Genomic DNA, 15,604 nt, shown 5'->3' with positions numbered 1-15,604 from the left:
ATCCGAAGCTACAGGCAGGTCGGCGCCTCAGCAGAGGCGGTAACTTCTCCGTCTCACCCTGCACAAGCTGTCCCGTGCTGACACATCTTGGCAAGGTCGCTCGCTGGCGACTTAAACACGCGTGCAGAGCCTCATGCCATATTTTCGCCGAATAATACAAGGTCACCAGAACACTTTCGGGGACGACTCAATAGTACTACCTGCAGCCGGCCATGCTTGTCTACTCTTCTGTCCGTGACATCTCTTGTGGGAGAGATGTATTTTGGTCACCATCGTTCTGGTCCCACCTCAGAGTCCGGAAGGCAATCCCCTGGCTTGACATTTTTGTGCGATCATAAACGTCTACAGCCAGCTGCGTAGCCGCGCTTTGGTATGTCTTTGCCTTTACAATTCGTTTCCCGGGTACGAACTTCAATTCGATTTTCTTGGAGAAACACCTGTCTCGTATCCGCTTTTCAGTCTATTCACCAATGTCTCGTTCATGCCCGACACAGTACACCCGTTCGCTCCGGGAAGGCTCGCAACAATCCACTCCTTGCGCTGCAATTTAACTGCCGTTCTGCGCACTCCCAACCATTCCTTGCTCACACTGTTTCAACTGGTCGCCCATCATCGATGTAACGCCTTGCACCATATCTGCAATGGTAACTGCTACCGCTTTCTGGGACTGGGTGTTATCGACATTGCTCGGGAGAGTAATCGCGTGATTACTAGTCTCAACCTCAATGTCCGACCTAGGCATACCGCCCTCCGTCAACAGTCTAGCGTTGATTTTGGGCGTAGACTGGGTAAAAACGCCCACTTTCTTGGTGGAATTCACGTCCATTTGAGACGCTGCTAGTTGAAGGCGATGGAGCCGAACTGTGACGTAGTGTAGGAATTGGACAGAATAATGGACAGGACTCCATGACGCCCCGGGGGACTTTTATTAAGCGCCATAAACAGCCCGATGGCAAACCTCACGCCTCATGCCACGTACGCCCTAAGACGACAGCGGGGTAATATTAGCAGGCTAGGCAGACTCGCAGAGTCTTATGGGTCGTCCTAAGACATGGCTTCTGGGCAAAGAAGCAACATGTATGGTCATGCAAGAAGAGCCTCTAAGCAAGAAAGCAACGACGATGCGCCACGCTTGCCTCGACCCATGAAGGCTGACGCTTGGCATATAGCGGGATCTGCTGTCGAAGAAGTTGGGCGTAGCCAGTATTGGGCCTGCGAGGCTCCCAACGCAGCACTGCAGGGAACACCCACAGAATGACTATGAACTCCCTTAAACTCGATCATGAGAAAGGCTGCTTCCTTGTCAGTATCTGTCTGGTGGAATATATCCACAACTGTTCAAGCAGGCACGAATCGCAACGTAAACTTTTTATGAGGTGGGGGGCTGCGCGAGGAATCGAATCCATTGCCCATAGTTTCTATGGCGACTTGTTGCTGTAGCCCCTTACTGAAAGAAACCCTGGAGGGAGAGGGCTGTAGCCTTTTGGGGGGTTGATCGGCACTCCCCGCGGTTCCTGGTCGATGCAGCAATCATTAGAGCGACCGCCAGAACAACCCAGGCCTAGCCCGTTACATACGTTACACCATTGACGACGAAGATGGGACGTGAAAGCGCTCGCGCCCTTGGGCCCGGCTGGTGATCAGGGAAGAGCAGTCCGCAAGATCATCCGGCGGGGCGATGTACAAGGGCAGATAATTATCTAACGGTGCTCTATCCCGTTAGGGGTTAGTGCAGCGAATCATGACGACACTTCGACAATCTTTCCTTCTTCGCAGACACGATTCGAGAACTCCACATGTCCACATCGCCGGGGAGTATGCTAATTATGCAGAGCAAACATCATCCGGTCTTCTTACAAATCAACCGCATGCCGGATTATTTGTAACGTCGTGAATTCCATACACCATATATTCCATATCCCCCCGTCTCTGGACCCAACCGTCGGTGCGCTGCATGTGTACTTGACATCCGTACATTTTGAAGCTCTACCTTTCTTTACGAGTTAAGCACCCGACGGAGAATCGCTAGTAACCATTGTACCATGGACTGCCCACAGTATGTAGCTGCGCTCGCCAATGATGTGCGTCTCGCTTTTGCAGAGCGGCGTCCGCAGCACGCAGAATTAGGCACTATCATTCTTCTGCATGGCTTCCCTCAGACCTCATATCAATATCGGAAAGTCATCAGTCCGCTGTCATCTGCGGGGTATGCCGTCTTGACTGTGCCGTGAATCCAATGACTGAAGCTTTAATAGGTACCGCGTAATTGCGCCAGACTACCGTGGCGCAGGATTGTCTTCTAAGCCAGAAACAGGCTTCACCAAGGCAACCATGGCCGCCGACATCCTACGCTTACTCGATTATCTCGCGATTTATGAGCCGGTACATCTAGTGGGGCATGACATCGGAGGAATGATAGCATACGCCTTCGCTGCACGATACCCGGAGCGCACCCAGTCGGTCATCTGGGGCGAGTGTCCGCTTCCTGGCACAAGCGTCTATGACGAAGATCGATCGACGCATGGAATACAACAGTTTCACTTCCTGTTCCATTCTGTCATAGATCTTCCCGAGGCACTTGTCGCCGGACGAGAGATGACATACCTGAACCACTTTTTTGTCAAGCTCTCCTACAACGCCTCGGCCATCGCCGAACCAGACTTGGACTACTATGCCAAGATGTATGGCCGCCCTGGAGCGCTTCGTTGCGCATTCAGCTTATATCGAGCATTCGCCAAGGACGCAGAGGAGAATCTCGAATGGGTTGCATCACACGGGAAGTGTAAGGTGAGGGCGCTGGGCCTCAGTGGCGCAAAAAGTCGCCACAAGGAGACGGCGGAACGAATGCTAGCCGAAGTACATGAATCAGGCACTTTCACAGTTGCTGAGGTCACGGAAAGCGGACACTACATTGCCGAAGAAAACCCCTCCCAATTTTGCGACATCATTCTTCGATTTATCGCGCAAAATGACTAGATACTGGCCAGGGAATATTGCGCTCCGTGCAGGATCATACCCAGAGGTGGACAAGGCAGTGATCGGATTTTGTGAGCGTGGATCTTAATCGTCAGCTTGTCTAAGGCACTACCTCTGCGGGCTGCCACTTGCAGCGAGACTCCATCTCTGGTAAAGACAGATGGAACATGACCAAATTGGCATGTAGCTTGTCAGTACTGTAACAGCCAGGGGTCGCCCACGCCGCATATGTCTCAAGCATCAGCTTGTACTCAAGGATGCTCTAACGAGACACATCGGTGCCCGCACAGGGATAGAAGAGCCATCTTGTCCTAGCGTCAGCTATGAGGCGTCCAAGCCAGTGCGCCTATGCACGTGTCCCTTGTTGCATCGTTTCTACCCTGAGGGCGAGGTATGGGTGAGACGCGAATTCTGGGTCGTGGACCGAAGCCTAGACATTTTGCCTCGAATCCACCGCCCTGGGAGTGTGTCGATCGCCACCACCGTACGCCTGCCAAGCGAGCATGACAGTTAGAACTTCCGAGTCTCTCACCTGCCAGATTGCGCAGAAATTAAGGGTATAATTTGATGCATGAGACCATACGCGTCTAGGCGCCTTGTGGCTGTCCATGGGTCAGTGCCCATGGTTCCTACTTGCTGCGGCCTGTCACACCCCGAACGGCTGCAGGTGGTCCTACAAGGGGCCATCAGAAGGCAATTGCTAGACGGGCCGAACCACTTTGCTACACGGGCCGCGTTACACGGGCCGTGTGGCTGAACTCCCAATCGGGCAGTCGTACATTCCATCTGGCACTCTAGCCACACCCGGAATTTCCTGTTGGACGGGGTGCGAAAGGACACACGAAGGGCCAGACCGACTTGGATCGGTTCAAGCTGGCTTCTCAAATGGATAACACGCCACCTTAAGCGAACTAACTAGTTAATTAATAATTTCTCGCGAATACCCTATCATGTCCACGCTATGGCCGCACATGGATACAATCCTCGCGATTGTCTTCTCCAGAACCTGAAGGGGCCGGAGTCCCTGAACTGGCTAGCCGCTGACGTGAGCTCTGCTGTCTGCGCTTCAGCAGAGCCTCCTCCTTGTCTTCATCCGAGACAGTCTCCCATTCTGACCGTTGTCTCCGTACGCTCGGTTGCCTCCTGCAGCCAGATTGCCTCACGCCTGTCTGCTTGCCGGACCCAAGTACGACTGACTTGCGAGTGGGCTTCCTGCCTGCCATACTTCTGCCCACTGTTGCTCCGGTATGGCTCGGTGGCCGAATCTCCATGCTCATAGGGACAGTCTGTGCTGCATTCTTCGGTCGGCCTCGGAGACATGTTGCGATCTTCGGGTCGAGGATTCGCCGGTATGGATTGTGCGAAATTGGCTCCCTAAGGTGCCACCGAGGGTGAACGTCCCATTTCGTCAAGGGCGTACCGGCTTCTAACTTATTGTAGATTGTATGGCAGCAAGGAATCCCCAGCTGCCACGAGACCGAACAATTGTGGCTGCAATCCCCGATCGGATCTTGCCAAGGTCGTGACCTGCTTGGTATCGATCTCAAAGCGCGACGGTGTTCTTTGGTAACAAGCTTGAGTCCCGGCTCTGACATCACGGTGCGAAGCTCTCCCAGATACTCTGAACCGGACCCAGCATACATACCAGAGGTCAGCACCTCGTCTTGCGCACAGGCATCAACGAAATCTCGCTCCTGATCACTCAGCATAGCCTCGATGGCCTCGACCAGCGAGTACAAGTTGCTCATCCCATTGAGCAGGTAACTCATGACATTGTTGTTGCTGGCCTCGGTGCCAGAAGTCACCCGAACCCCGAAATTGCGGTACTTCTTGATAAAGCATTGTGCCCACTGCGCTCGTATGGGCAGGTATGTCCTGTAAAGGTACATGAGTATGCCTTGCTGTTCCTTGAACTCGTCACATAGCCGCGCCCAGGCCTTTTCGTGCCCTTCTTTTGTCTCGGCAAACGCAACAAACTTCTACAGCTCGAGGACACCACGGTAGTTGTGCGGCACAGGCGCAGCCTCGTTTCTCTTGGGCACGGGGCCCTCCTGTCTCCCAGCCGCGAGCACAGCTTCCATATCCCTCGGAGTCAACGCTACCCGCGTCTGTTCACTGCCAGAGCTACCACCACCGTCGCTTTCGTCATCTCCCTTTGCGTCCTTCCACTTCCGTTTCGCATTGAGAAGAACGTTTGCGTTGATATGGTGGATGCATAGCTGTTGCTGGCTGTCAGGATACTGGCTATCCAGTGCGTCCTTCATTGCCTGATCGTAGTCGGTGATAACAACATCTGGTGGCGGAATCCCATGCCTCTCGGTTATTTCTCTGGCCCCTTCCGCGAGGAATTGGAACCCTTCCCGTCTCTCGTTGTCAATCAAACCGAATGCGGCGTTGTAGACGGACTTCAGGCAGGTCTGCCCGGTCACCTGGAAGAGCGGCAGCTTGAAGCGGTTTGTATTGTACGTGTTGTCGAAGCTCATTGTTTCCGGAAATCGCTTCCACATTCGGAGACAATATGGGAAGGTCCACAGCAGACCAACAAGGCGGTCGGGCTCCGTCGTCGACCACTTGACGATGTATGGAATGCTCCTCTCGTCAAACAGCTTGATCAAGGCGGCCGTCGGACTCAATCCTCCGAGCTTTTCACGACGCAAGAGTGCCCGGGCGTTGTATATGTCCTTTCTCGTGTAGTGCGTTCCGAGATGCTTTTGTTGAACGATGCCACGCACATCGCGCGCCCTGATCCCAACCCGTCGGCTTGTCGCTTCAATTGTTGCTTTGACAGAGCCAGTAAGTCGCCGGTGGACTGGGTGCGCCGAGAGACTCATGCTACGGTCGTGGTTGTGTTGGCTGTGCTGAGGGTCGGCAAACGCCCGCAGAGTCCACATGTAGTCGTTCTGTTCCAGGGCCTCGGCAATAACTTTCCACTTACAACCACACTTGCGCGACCGCCTTTGGCGGAGACCTGCGCCACCTGATGTACGGGGCTCGCCATATCGATCGCACTGGAATACATATCTGGTCTTCCGCACTCGACTGCCGGAACCGTTGCGCCTGATAATGCCAAATCCATTCTCTTTCGCGAATTCGTTGACGTGGGATTGCAGGGCCTCGATCGATACCGCGGCAGGGCCAGGAATTGGCGGGTTGGGGATAGGTATCAAGGCATCTTGACTGGGAGACCCCGTGTCGGATAGACCATCCCACTCCTCGTATTCCTCCTGCGGCGTTGGCGGTGTCAACGGTGATGTTGGCACGGCCGCTAATAACGAGTCTTTGGCGCCCAAAGCAACCCGCTCCACAGCAAGCGTCGGGCAATGATGGGCCAGTTCGAGCGCGACTGCTTTGTCCAACTTGGCTTGCTCTTGGGCAAAATCTAAGGCAGATCGAAAATAGACCGGTGTTCTCCTGCGCTGCTCCACATCGTCTAAATTTGCCTGCTTTACCTGCTCTCGTATGCGGGCTCTCTCAAGATTGTCGGGACCAGGAATGAACGAAGTGAACAACCGCCGTGCGCCACGGCCGCGGAACCAGTCGTCTAGGGAGATTTGTGACTGCCGCAATTCCCAATAGGGCTCATCAATTCCTCGATTACCGGCTTAGGAAGGCTGCTGAAATAGTTCTCTGGCCATGTCGCAAACAGATTGTACAAGGCGTTGTCGTCGCCATCGCCGTAGTGAGGCTCAGGGTCAAACGCGGCGTGCGGTGCGAGAGCCGCGATAGTCATGTCGCTGGAGTCGCTGTGGTGGGTGCCGAGCTGGCAATAGGAGCTGTCTGCTCTATCAGTTCGGCACCGGCAAAGGCAGTTGTCTCGTTGGTGTCGACGATGAAATTTAATTGCTACGATAGTTACAGATGGCGGTTAATCAAACGGCTGGGAGCAGATAACTATTCATTACTGCCACAGGAGCAGCCATCAGGCAGGAGGCAGGCCGGCCCCCCGCTGGAATGTACGACTGCCCGATTTGGGAGTTCAGCCACACGGCCCGTGTAACGCGGCCCGTGTAGCAAAGTGGTTCGGCCCGTCTAGCAATTGCCAATAGCAGAAGGAAATGGCTGCGTCTCGGTCTAGTCGCGCTCCTGAGTGGTTCGTCCAAGCGGCAGGCGGTTGTCCGTCAAAAGGCGTACTTGTAGAAACAGGTTTCTGCTGTTATATCATACGTCCATGGCATTGGCTCTGGGTCTCCCTTGCTTCGTTGTACATGCTCTCCTGGTTGTGGTGATAATCGGGAACGCCGATGTGCGATTGATCCAGCAGATCCGTGCTGACGTGCAAAATGCGATACAGCGTCTTCAGTCGTATGGAAAGGTACCGAGCTCGACAACAGGAATTATGCTATCACGTCCATGAATCACGGAGGACAGTTGACAGTGTACACGTCTCATCCTATCCACCCACCATTTGCACCAGAAAACGGACGCGAATTTGTCATGACACAGATCAAACGTCTTAGTTGCCAACCACTAGGTCATTCCAACAGCATGAAGCATGCAGGTGTACGTACAAGCCGTGGGAGGTTGCGGCAGGACGAAGCAAACAATCGTTACTGAGGCATGTTAACCAATGCCTCAACGCTCACCATAAAGATCCGACTCAGTCACCCCTTTGGACGTCATCTTGAGGCTACCAATTGCCGTTGTTGTGAGGGACGCGGTTATGGTCTGTACAGGCACCTCTGGGTCAAATGCCGCCTTGCGCAGCAGCCGTTCGTCAAGCATTGTTAACATCCGAAGGTGCCTGAATGATGGCCTGCCGTGGCCTCGCACTTGTGAGTGCTGTGAAATTTCGCGCATTGAACGGGCAAAGCGCAAGTCATTCCGAATCTGGGGGCCTTTTTTTCAGCTACAAGTTACTCTATATAAGTGCGCCGAGCGGCGTCAAGAGCGACGCGACCTGGAGACAAGCAGGAGACAGGCTGTTCACACGTACGGCATCCCGTTTGTGACAGACACTCAGGAGGATAAAGACCTATGCCAGCATCACCACGAATATGGCAACTAACACGGCCTGCTGATGAGCCCAGTGTTGTTCAGCCTGATACAGGGGACGGTGCCGGTGCTGTCCACGGGAACGTTGTCGACTATGAGCGACGTGCTTTCCCCAGTACAGCGTACAATGAGAGCGAATTTGCATACGACGAGATGCGGGACGTTGCATGGGACAGAAACGCAACAATCTTTACTGGGCGGGCTCTACTACTGGCGGTTACGCCGCGAGCGCCAGCGTCGCTTTCGCAGTTGTACGCGTCTCATACCGGCCGTTCCGACTCGATTCATTCACCCGAATCGTCGATTTTCCGCTTCACGACGCGACGCCCTGTCGACGTCAGGCTACCCCGCGGCCCCACCACGGACCCCGCATTTGCGGCCAAGCTCATCTTGCGAACTCGTCCACAACTAGAAGTTTTAGGGATGTTCGTCTCGCCGGCTCTAGGACTCCCATCAGTGTCATGGCTTTCCGCGTGCTGGCGGGTGGTGGCATACGGCGCACTAAACAGGCGCTTATCACCCGCTGTAGCCGACTGGCCATAGCCCAAGGCGCGCGAAGTGGCTTGGACCCGCATCTCCCAGGCAACGCAACGCTTTCCCTTCCACGCAACGCTCCCGCTTCCGCGCCACGCCCATGTAACGCTCACTCAAGCCCACGTAATCTCAAGCCCCTTGCGCGACCAGCGACGCCGTCAGGACTTGCGAGTCTCCTCCTGACCAAGGATACGAGATCGGAGCTTGCTATCATGGATCCCGTGCTCTGCATTTGTGGACAACTCTACACAGCAGGTGGCCACAGAAGTCATCGGAAGAAGGCACACATTCCTTGCTGCGAAACCATCTTCGCTGGCGAGGCGTGGCTAAAACACCACAACACAACAGGCCATAACGTTGAAAAGTGAGCACGTGGACAACGAGACAGGCTCGTTATCGTGAGAAGGTGGGGTGCGAGCTCGGGTGCGGGTTGGCTCTGCAACGTGACAGGATGAAAAGGCATCACAAATCAGAGCACTATACTGTAGATGCAGGGTGCGATCTAGTATTCAATCTCCACCTGCGAAAAAGAGTACGAGCACAGCACTAAGCACCTTTCTCACATGTTTTCATCTCTAGCTACAGAAAGGAGTGGAAGGCTGCAGCTCACATAGACGAAGCTGGCAAATGTCGACAGAGTCACAGAACATTCTAGAACCATACGTTCAACAGTCAGGGATCCTAGTTCACGGCTTTTCACTCACTGCTCTTCCTTTTGCAAATTACCACGTACTGGATATGTATGCTCTCTGATCATGCTTCGTCTTCCTCGTCGACTTGCAGGTATGTTCTTGTATGTTATTCCAACTGGTTTCCCTAGCTTTCCCCGCCACGATGCCATCACACATCTGCATCTTCGACGCCGGCACGTCAGAATCGGGCTCACTTTCGCTGAAGTTCCCACTTCTACCCGTCGGCACCCCGACGCATTGTGATACTAATCCACCTGACACACCACTGCGACAATTACGACGGACGAGCGCACCGACTACGGCGACTAGTGCGCTACTACCAAAACACCGCACCTGGAGTGGCGGTGTTCTATTTACATTGCCTCATGGCCCTCTTATTCGTTAGGCGCATTTAAAGCCGAACGACAGTTGCTGAATCACATAAGATGTCACGCCATACATCACAATTCCGTCCGGCGATGCCTTCAGTGCCAGCGGTCCCTGCCGGGCTTTAAGTTTATCTCTTCGAAGCAGCCTTCCACCTAATACGCTCGTGCAAGGATTGCCGTCCTACGATGGTGAGACCAATCCTAAGGTTACTGTAAGGCACCTTATATCTTCCATGATCTCGCTTTGCACTAAAGAGGTGAAGTGGAAACGAAGTGGCGCAGAGCAGTCTAGCGCATGTTCGAAGCCCTCAAGCCCTGACCGATGGGCCAGAACGTACCCCCGGTGCTGTCAAACTGGTCCGACTCAGAAGTGCCTCCATCGCAAGATCTCTGGTATTCGAACTCGGCTGTGCGAGGCTATCGCGAAAGAATACGTACTAGGGTATACCCGTGTCGAGTAAGCGACTTTGCGTCCCGATTGCGATAGAGGTACTCCTCTCGCAGGACAGAGGAAGACTAGCGCCCCGGTGATGGCGGAGATGGCAGCGCTGAAGTAATATGGCAAGCGTTCCGGGTACCGCTTGAAGTTACGGTCCCTTGTACAAGAGGTTTTGCAAAACTAGGGGGGAATGAATCTTCGCTTTGAGGAGCTATTAGCGGTAGACATACATAATACCATTGCATCTCTGCTATTTCGGAACCTATAACGAACGGCTGGCTTCCTCTCGGGAAGATTTTGCCTTGATGGCCAGTACCGGTTCTGACCATACTGTCTAGTACGAGCGATACTATCGCGGCTATCGTGACACGTGCCACTCTGGCTTCGCCAACAATTGGCCCATTGCCACACTGTGGCGCCCAACCCGTGACCTTGCTAGAACCTTCCTAGAGAGAGTGATCGCCTGGGAAAGTGAGAGAGACACACAGCATAGTACTGTCTAAGCGTATTCTGGGGTGGCGGCCTGGTTATGACGACGGCAGCGCTAATGATTTGCCTTGGCTCAAATGAAGAACGCAGCACCTGTGCTTAACACTCACTTTCCGCCGCCCTAGAGCGAGGACGCTCTATAACAGCGCCTCTGCCGCATGGTGTCGCCAGCATATCAGCGATCTTCGTCTGTGTCGGGCTCAATTGCACGCGCTTGTAGTACCGGGGTCTCGTGACACGGCGCTGGCGATGGCGGCGGTGGCCCAAACTGCGCCACGGCTAGCTACCGGTGAGGTGCGGCCACGCGGCGCCCCAGGTAGGTTCTCGCCTATGGGCGAATTGCATAAGGGGGCACCAGCGGGCGGGAATGCAACAGGAGCCGGAATGGGACGGCAGTCGAGGCAGATCGTACTGTTTGTTAGGGCAATGCAACATTGTACCTTCTGATATTGTCCGCGCTTGGTGCTTTGCACATACAGTGACCGTGGGTAGGCCGGCGATGGGCCAGTTAAGGAATGGCCGAGCCGCCCCATACTGGGAGGGCGGACAGAGCCCCCTACGGATGATCGCTGAAACAGGACGTAATGCGCTGACCCGGCCATCATGTCCGAGGCAGCGTATGGTCAGGCCACAGCCAGGTGTGTCTGTCCATAAGCCTGCAGGTTGTGCCGAGGCCCCAGTACCCAAAAAAGCTTCTCGATCGATGCCCATTTGCCGATTAGGTCTGTTAAAATTTGATCAAGGCGCAGAAAGGTTGAAATAAGCCTGCAATTTTAAAGTTCAAGTTGACGCCTGGAAAGCGGCAAATGCACCCGTATACTCTGCGGTGCCCATTGGAGTTTGAGGAGAATTGCTCACTTCACTGCAAATGGAAAACTGTGAGTAACGCGTGGCCCTTCCCCCCATGCACCCCGGCGATCATCTTGCGGAGCATGTACTCCGGTGTGGTGCTTCAGGTCCGGGTAGCATTGCAAGCGAAGGATAATATGATGACACCTCGGACTATAATCGGAACCAACTGCATCGGCTCTCACCTCACTCTGCAGCAGCATTCGGAGCGATCTTTCCCTTCAAGTCTCTCCATGTTCCCGATCGGTGTGCTTAGCATTGCTGGTTTGCGGAACCATGACAAGAAGTCTGTGGTACTATAACCGACCTGCAGTCCAGATGTCTCCGCTGACTTCGCCCCGCCATCTGATGCCGCATGCGAACCCATACTTGTGGACGGTTGCAATGCTGAGTTTGATGAGGGGTGGTCTATTGTTGGGCACTAGGGGATTTAAGGTCCAGGCGGTGTACGGGAGCATTAAGTAGAGTTACATAAGCATTGCTTCCCCGTCGTTAGTTGAGTGTGCTAGATTATGGCTAAGCCTTCTGATTTGGCTGTCATTTTCCTGTCTTTGATCCCCACTGGCCGGTGCTAACTAGCACTTGCTTTTTGTGAGGCGGTCCAGGCTTGTTCGATGTCTTGTCTTGCCTTTTTTTTTTTGTTGGCGGTCGTGTTTACAGTAGTTGGTTGGTGCTTTGTGCCATTTCCGAAGCCAGGGCTCACCAGAACCGCCTGATGTTGAATGGGGTTGGGATGCTGCGTCGCTAATAACTCATGCTTCCGAGCTTTTCTCATGGTAACATTCTGTTTTGTCCTCCTGCTTGCCACATACATAGGCAATGGCCCTACAATTCTAGGTTCGAGTGTCTCCTTCTCAGTAGTGGCCAGTACATTGACGGTTTGCCATTCGCTCATAGACCCAAAGCCGCGGGTGTACGGCCCAAAGATAGTGTCCGACTCAAGCCAGAAAGAAGAGATGGAAGCGAAATCAGCCAAGGTGAGCTACCTGCAGAGGCCCACTATGTGAGGAAAGACTAAGCAAGGTCATCGCTCAGTTGCCAGGTGTCCGATGTCCCAACTGCAGCAATAAGGGCATTGAGATCTGGGCAATACCTGGCAAATTTTGCCCTGAATGCGGGATGCCCTGTGACTAGTTGGTGATCAACAGTCCGTCGCCGGGGGAAACAACATCACGAGCCAACCCACGTTTTTGAAGCAACAGCCGCAAAACGGGCGGCTTTCACCAGCTACGGACACAATGCCTGCGCAGAACACAACGGAGCTCCCACAACCTGGTCTCCCTGAGTAGCTGAAACAGAAGCACACATCCCAAGCGCCCAGGAGCGTTTTTGGAGACGAGCCGTCAAAATGTGGACCGACATGCATACCCTGCTGCGACAACGTGTAATTTGCGCCGTCGCTGTTGGCGTACAGTTTCTGGAGGGTTCAGGGAGGCCGCCAAGCCAGCCTCGCACAGGCTGGCCTCAGGAAAGCTGCTCAGTCATTCAGGCGCCTGCTTAGCGCGAAGGCTGCGAGCTGCCGCCTTCGCTTCGCAGCAATGCGGCCCGCAGCCGACGGGGAAGGTTGAAGTGGTCGGTGTGTAATCCCAGATTGGTATATCCCGACGCATCAAAGTTATTGGCGCTTCGTCGATGAGTGCGGGAGTGGTACTCTGCCTTGCAAAGTGGGCAGCATGCACGGCGGCTGATCAACCATGCGTCGACACATGCAACGTGGAATACATGACCGCATGCCAATGCCCGTATATAGTCTTCGCAATCCAGAGGATCAAGGCAAATTGAGCAGGGGCCGCCCGGCTCGCTGGCTTGTCGCCTAGGAAGAATTGGCTCGTTCTGCCCTTGACCCTCTCTGACAACGGCCATCTGCTGCAAGCCCTTCCCTGTGCTAGGCCACTGGTTTTCAGGGGGTTGTCGTTCTATCCCGACGTGGAGGTCCGCCTCATATTTCCCGTCTTTGATCATGGCCATCTTAGGTGTCAAAGCACCAATGGGTCCCGAGCACGGACTCTCCTTCATCCAGTGGGCCGCCTTGACCGGGCTCGGCATGGAACGGTCCTTGCGACTAGGTTCCAACTTCGGGATGGATCTACTGGCAGTAGTGGCCAGTCTTCCCACAGCGTACACCGATATCCAGTGCTTATATTTCATCACAGGAAATTGCTCGTTGACGTCGTTTGCAGACAATGCTGTCCTGTTTTGTTGCCGCATAGGCTGCTGTATTTGCTCGACAACCGCGGGTCTGTGGTTTTCGCCGTTGCTCCTGGCTGCAATGCGAACATTTGCGTAAAAATGTCTGGCGCAGAAGATAATCCTACAGTACAGCGTTAGCCAGCAGCGCAGAAGGCTGAGCCCAGCTCCCTGAGCAGGTGCGGTCCCCGCGGCCTAGCTTACCCTAGGATGGCGACCACGGACGCAATAATAAAGACCGGAACCAGCAAGTCTGAGGAATGTCCTTTTCCATCGCCCTGGCCCTTCTTCGGCGCCATCGTAGTATCTAACCCAGTGAGGGTAGCGGCGGTAGTGGTATGTAATCCACGAGATACGGTCAGCGTGTTCACCCTGCCTCAGACCTTATTCTTAGGTCCAGATCGACCAGTGGCATCGTATGCGCATTTCCACAACTGTGGACTGCGAGATGTGACAACCGGCTGCAGGCGCTGATACTGAAGCAGGCAGCTGTCGACCAGGCGTCCGTTCAACGGTTCAAGGCAGATTGAGACGTGTTGATCGAAGACTTTCTCTCAAAGGCCTTGTATTCCGCCTTGGCTGAAGCGCCGACCGGGCTGGGCTGTCAGCTGCTAGCGGGAGACGGCGCGAAGGCATGTGCTCGTGTCCCCCATATTGCGGTTTACAACAAGAACAGATGGCCGAGTGCAGCGTTCGAGAAGGTCGGGGAGGTGATGGAAGGAGCTCTGGGTCGAAAGCGACCACGAGCCAGGACTACCTCCACGTCATTGGGGCCTTTTGACGACGACAGGTGAAAAGCTTAGCTACCGCGAACTAATGTGTCTGTCGGAGGGGAAGGTCCGGCCAACCCCAAAAAGTGGGCCTTCCGAACTTTTGCGCGTCCCTCCTCCCATGCTACATTGGTGGTGAGCCATGTCCCTGCCGCTAACCAGGGCGACATCGCGATTTACGAGGTGCCGACCACCGCCGGCCACTTACTGGGTTGCGGCGGCTGGATTTTGAAGGTGCAGTACTGAGCAAACTGCCAGCTTCTCCCTGTTGGCGTTGCTCATCTGTCGTCTGCACACACAGACTGGAAAAGAGTAATGAAGTTGTTCATCTTAGCTACAGAGAGGAGTTCACAGATCACTTCGGGGCTTTCGCCCAACACCATCCGCCGGCTTGACCATGGGATCACGAGTTGAGTTTTGAGCTGCGGAATCCGTCTAGCAGTCCCTCGAGATCTGTCTGCAACGGTCTATGCCGGTGTCCGGGCCTTCTTGAACGAATGCACGCCCTCTTGAAGAATCTCCTGCGGTGCAAATGACGAGGGTGTGGTCTGTGTTCCTCCATGTGAAGGCGACCTTTGTATTTGTCTCTCTATCTCGAACATTGCCGCTGCGGCTCCCCTACCATCGGCTCGACCATGTTATTCCGTTCTCGTCTGACAACGGGGCAAAAAAGGGCGGCGCCGCATGGTCTGGGCTGGGAGTTTCCGGCCGTGGCGACATCTTGACCACCAAATTATGACACCAATGGTCATGTACGACCTGGCATGAGTCAATCATATCGCAATGGACCCACAGTCCCTTGCGGCGGTTTTCGTGCTGCGTCCATTGGATGACAACACAATCTCGTCTAGGTCGAAGCTTCCCGCGACAGGCGCTATGTCATACTCGTTGCCGATGGGCTTTCAGGGGTATAAAAGTGAATGCGAATCGTGGTGCGGTCAAGACCACCCTCTAATCCCGACAACCCGGGCTAGCGCGTTGCACCAGCGGCAGCTGTGAAGCCTTTGACTGAGAGCTGCGTCCCGAGCTTCCATTAATCTCTCTCTCGACGTCAATGCCTGCCATTAAATCTGTGAGAATGGTTGTGGACGCAACTGGGATTTGTTCTAGGTACCGTTTTCCAAGAGCATGCGCTCGAGCAGCGAGACCCTGTAGCGGAGCATCACACATTCCTCGACGATCGCACGGTGAGCGAATTGGACGTCCCTGGCGTCCGCTTGTTGGATGCCTATCCACGCCTCTAGCTCTCTAGTGCGCTTTTTGCGACAATCCCGAAAAGCAGCCTGAGATTGACGGCTCTTTTGCCTG

At 54.4% G+C, this 15,604-nt stretch overlaps 1 protein-coding gene across 1 annotated transcript; it reads left to right on the top strand.

Moving 5' to 3' along the window:
• Positions 1-2,331: 2,331 nt before the first annotated feature.
• PLICBS_004105 (uncharacterized protein) lies at positions 2,332-2,976 on the top strand (the record flags this gene model as incomplete). Its single annotated transcript, XM_065600409.1, has 1 exon — positions 2,332-2,976. One exon carries the CDS (start codon positions 2,332-2,334, stop codon positions 2,974-2,976), a length of 645 nt encoding a protein of 214 aa, XP_065456481.1.
• Between the last annotated feature and the right edge of the window lie 12,628 nt (positions 2,977-15,604).

Source organism: Purpureocillium lilacinum (assembly GCF_023168085.1).
Source record: "Purpureocillium lilacinum CBS 284.36 DNA, scaffold_3, whole genome shotgun sequence".
In the NCBI taxonomy this organism is placed as follows: Eukaryota; Fungi; Ascomycota; class Sordariomycetes; order Hypocreales; family Ophiocordycipitaceae; genus Purpureocillium; species Purpureocillium lilacinum.
Note: the sequence above shows the minus strand (reverse complement) of the source record. Positions and strands in the feature narration are given on the sequence as shown.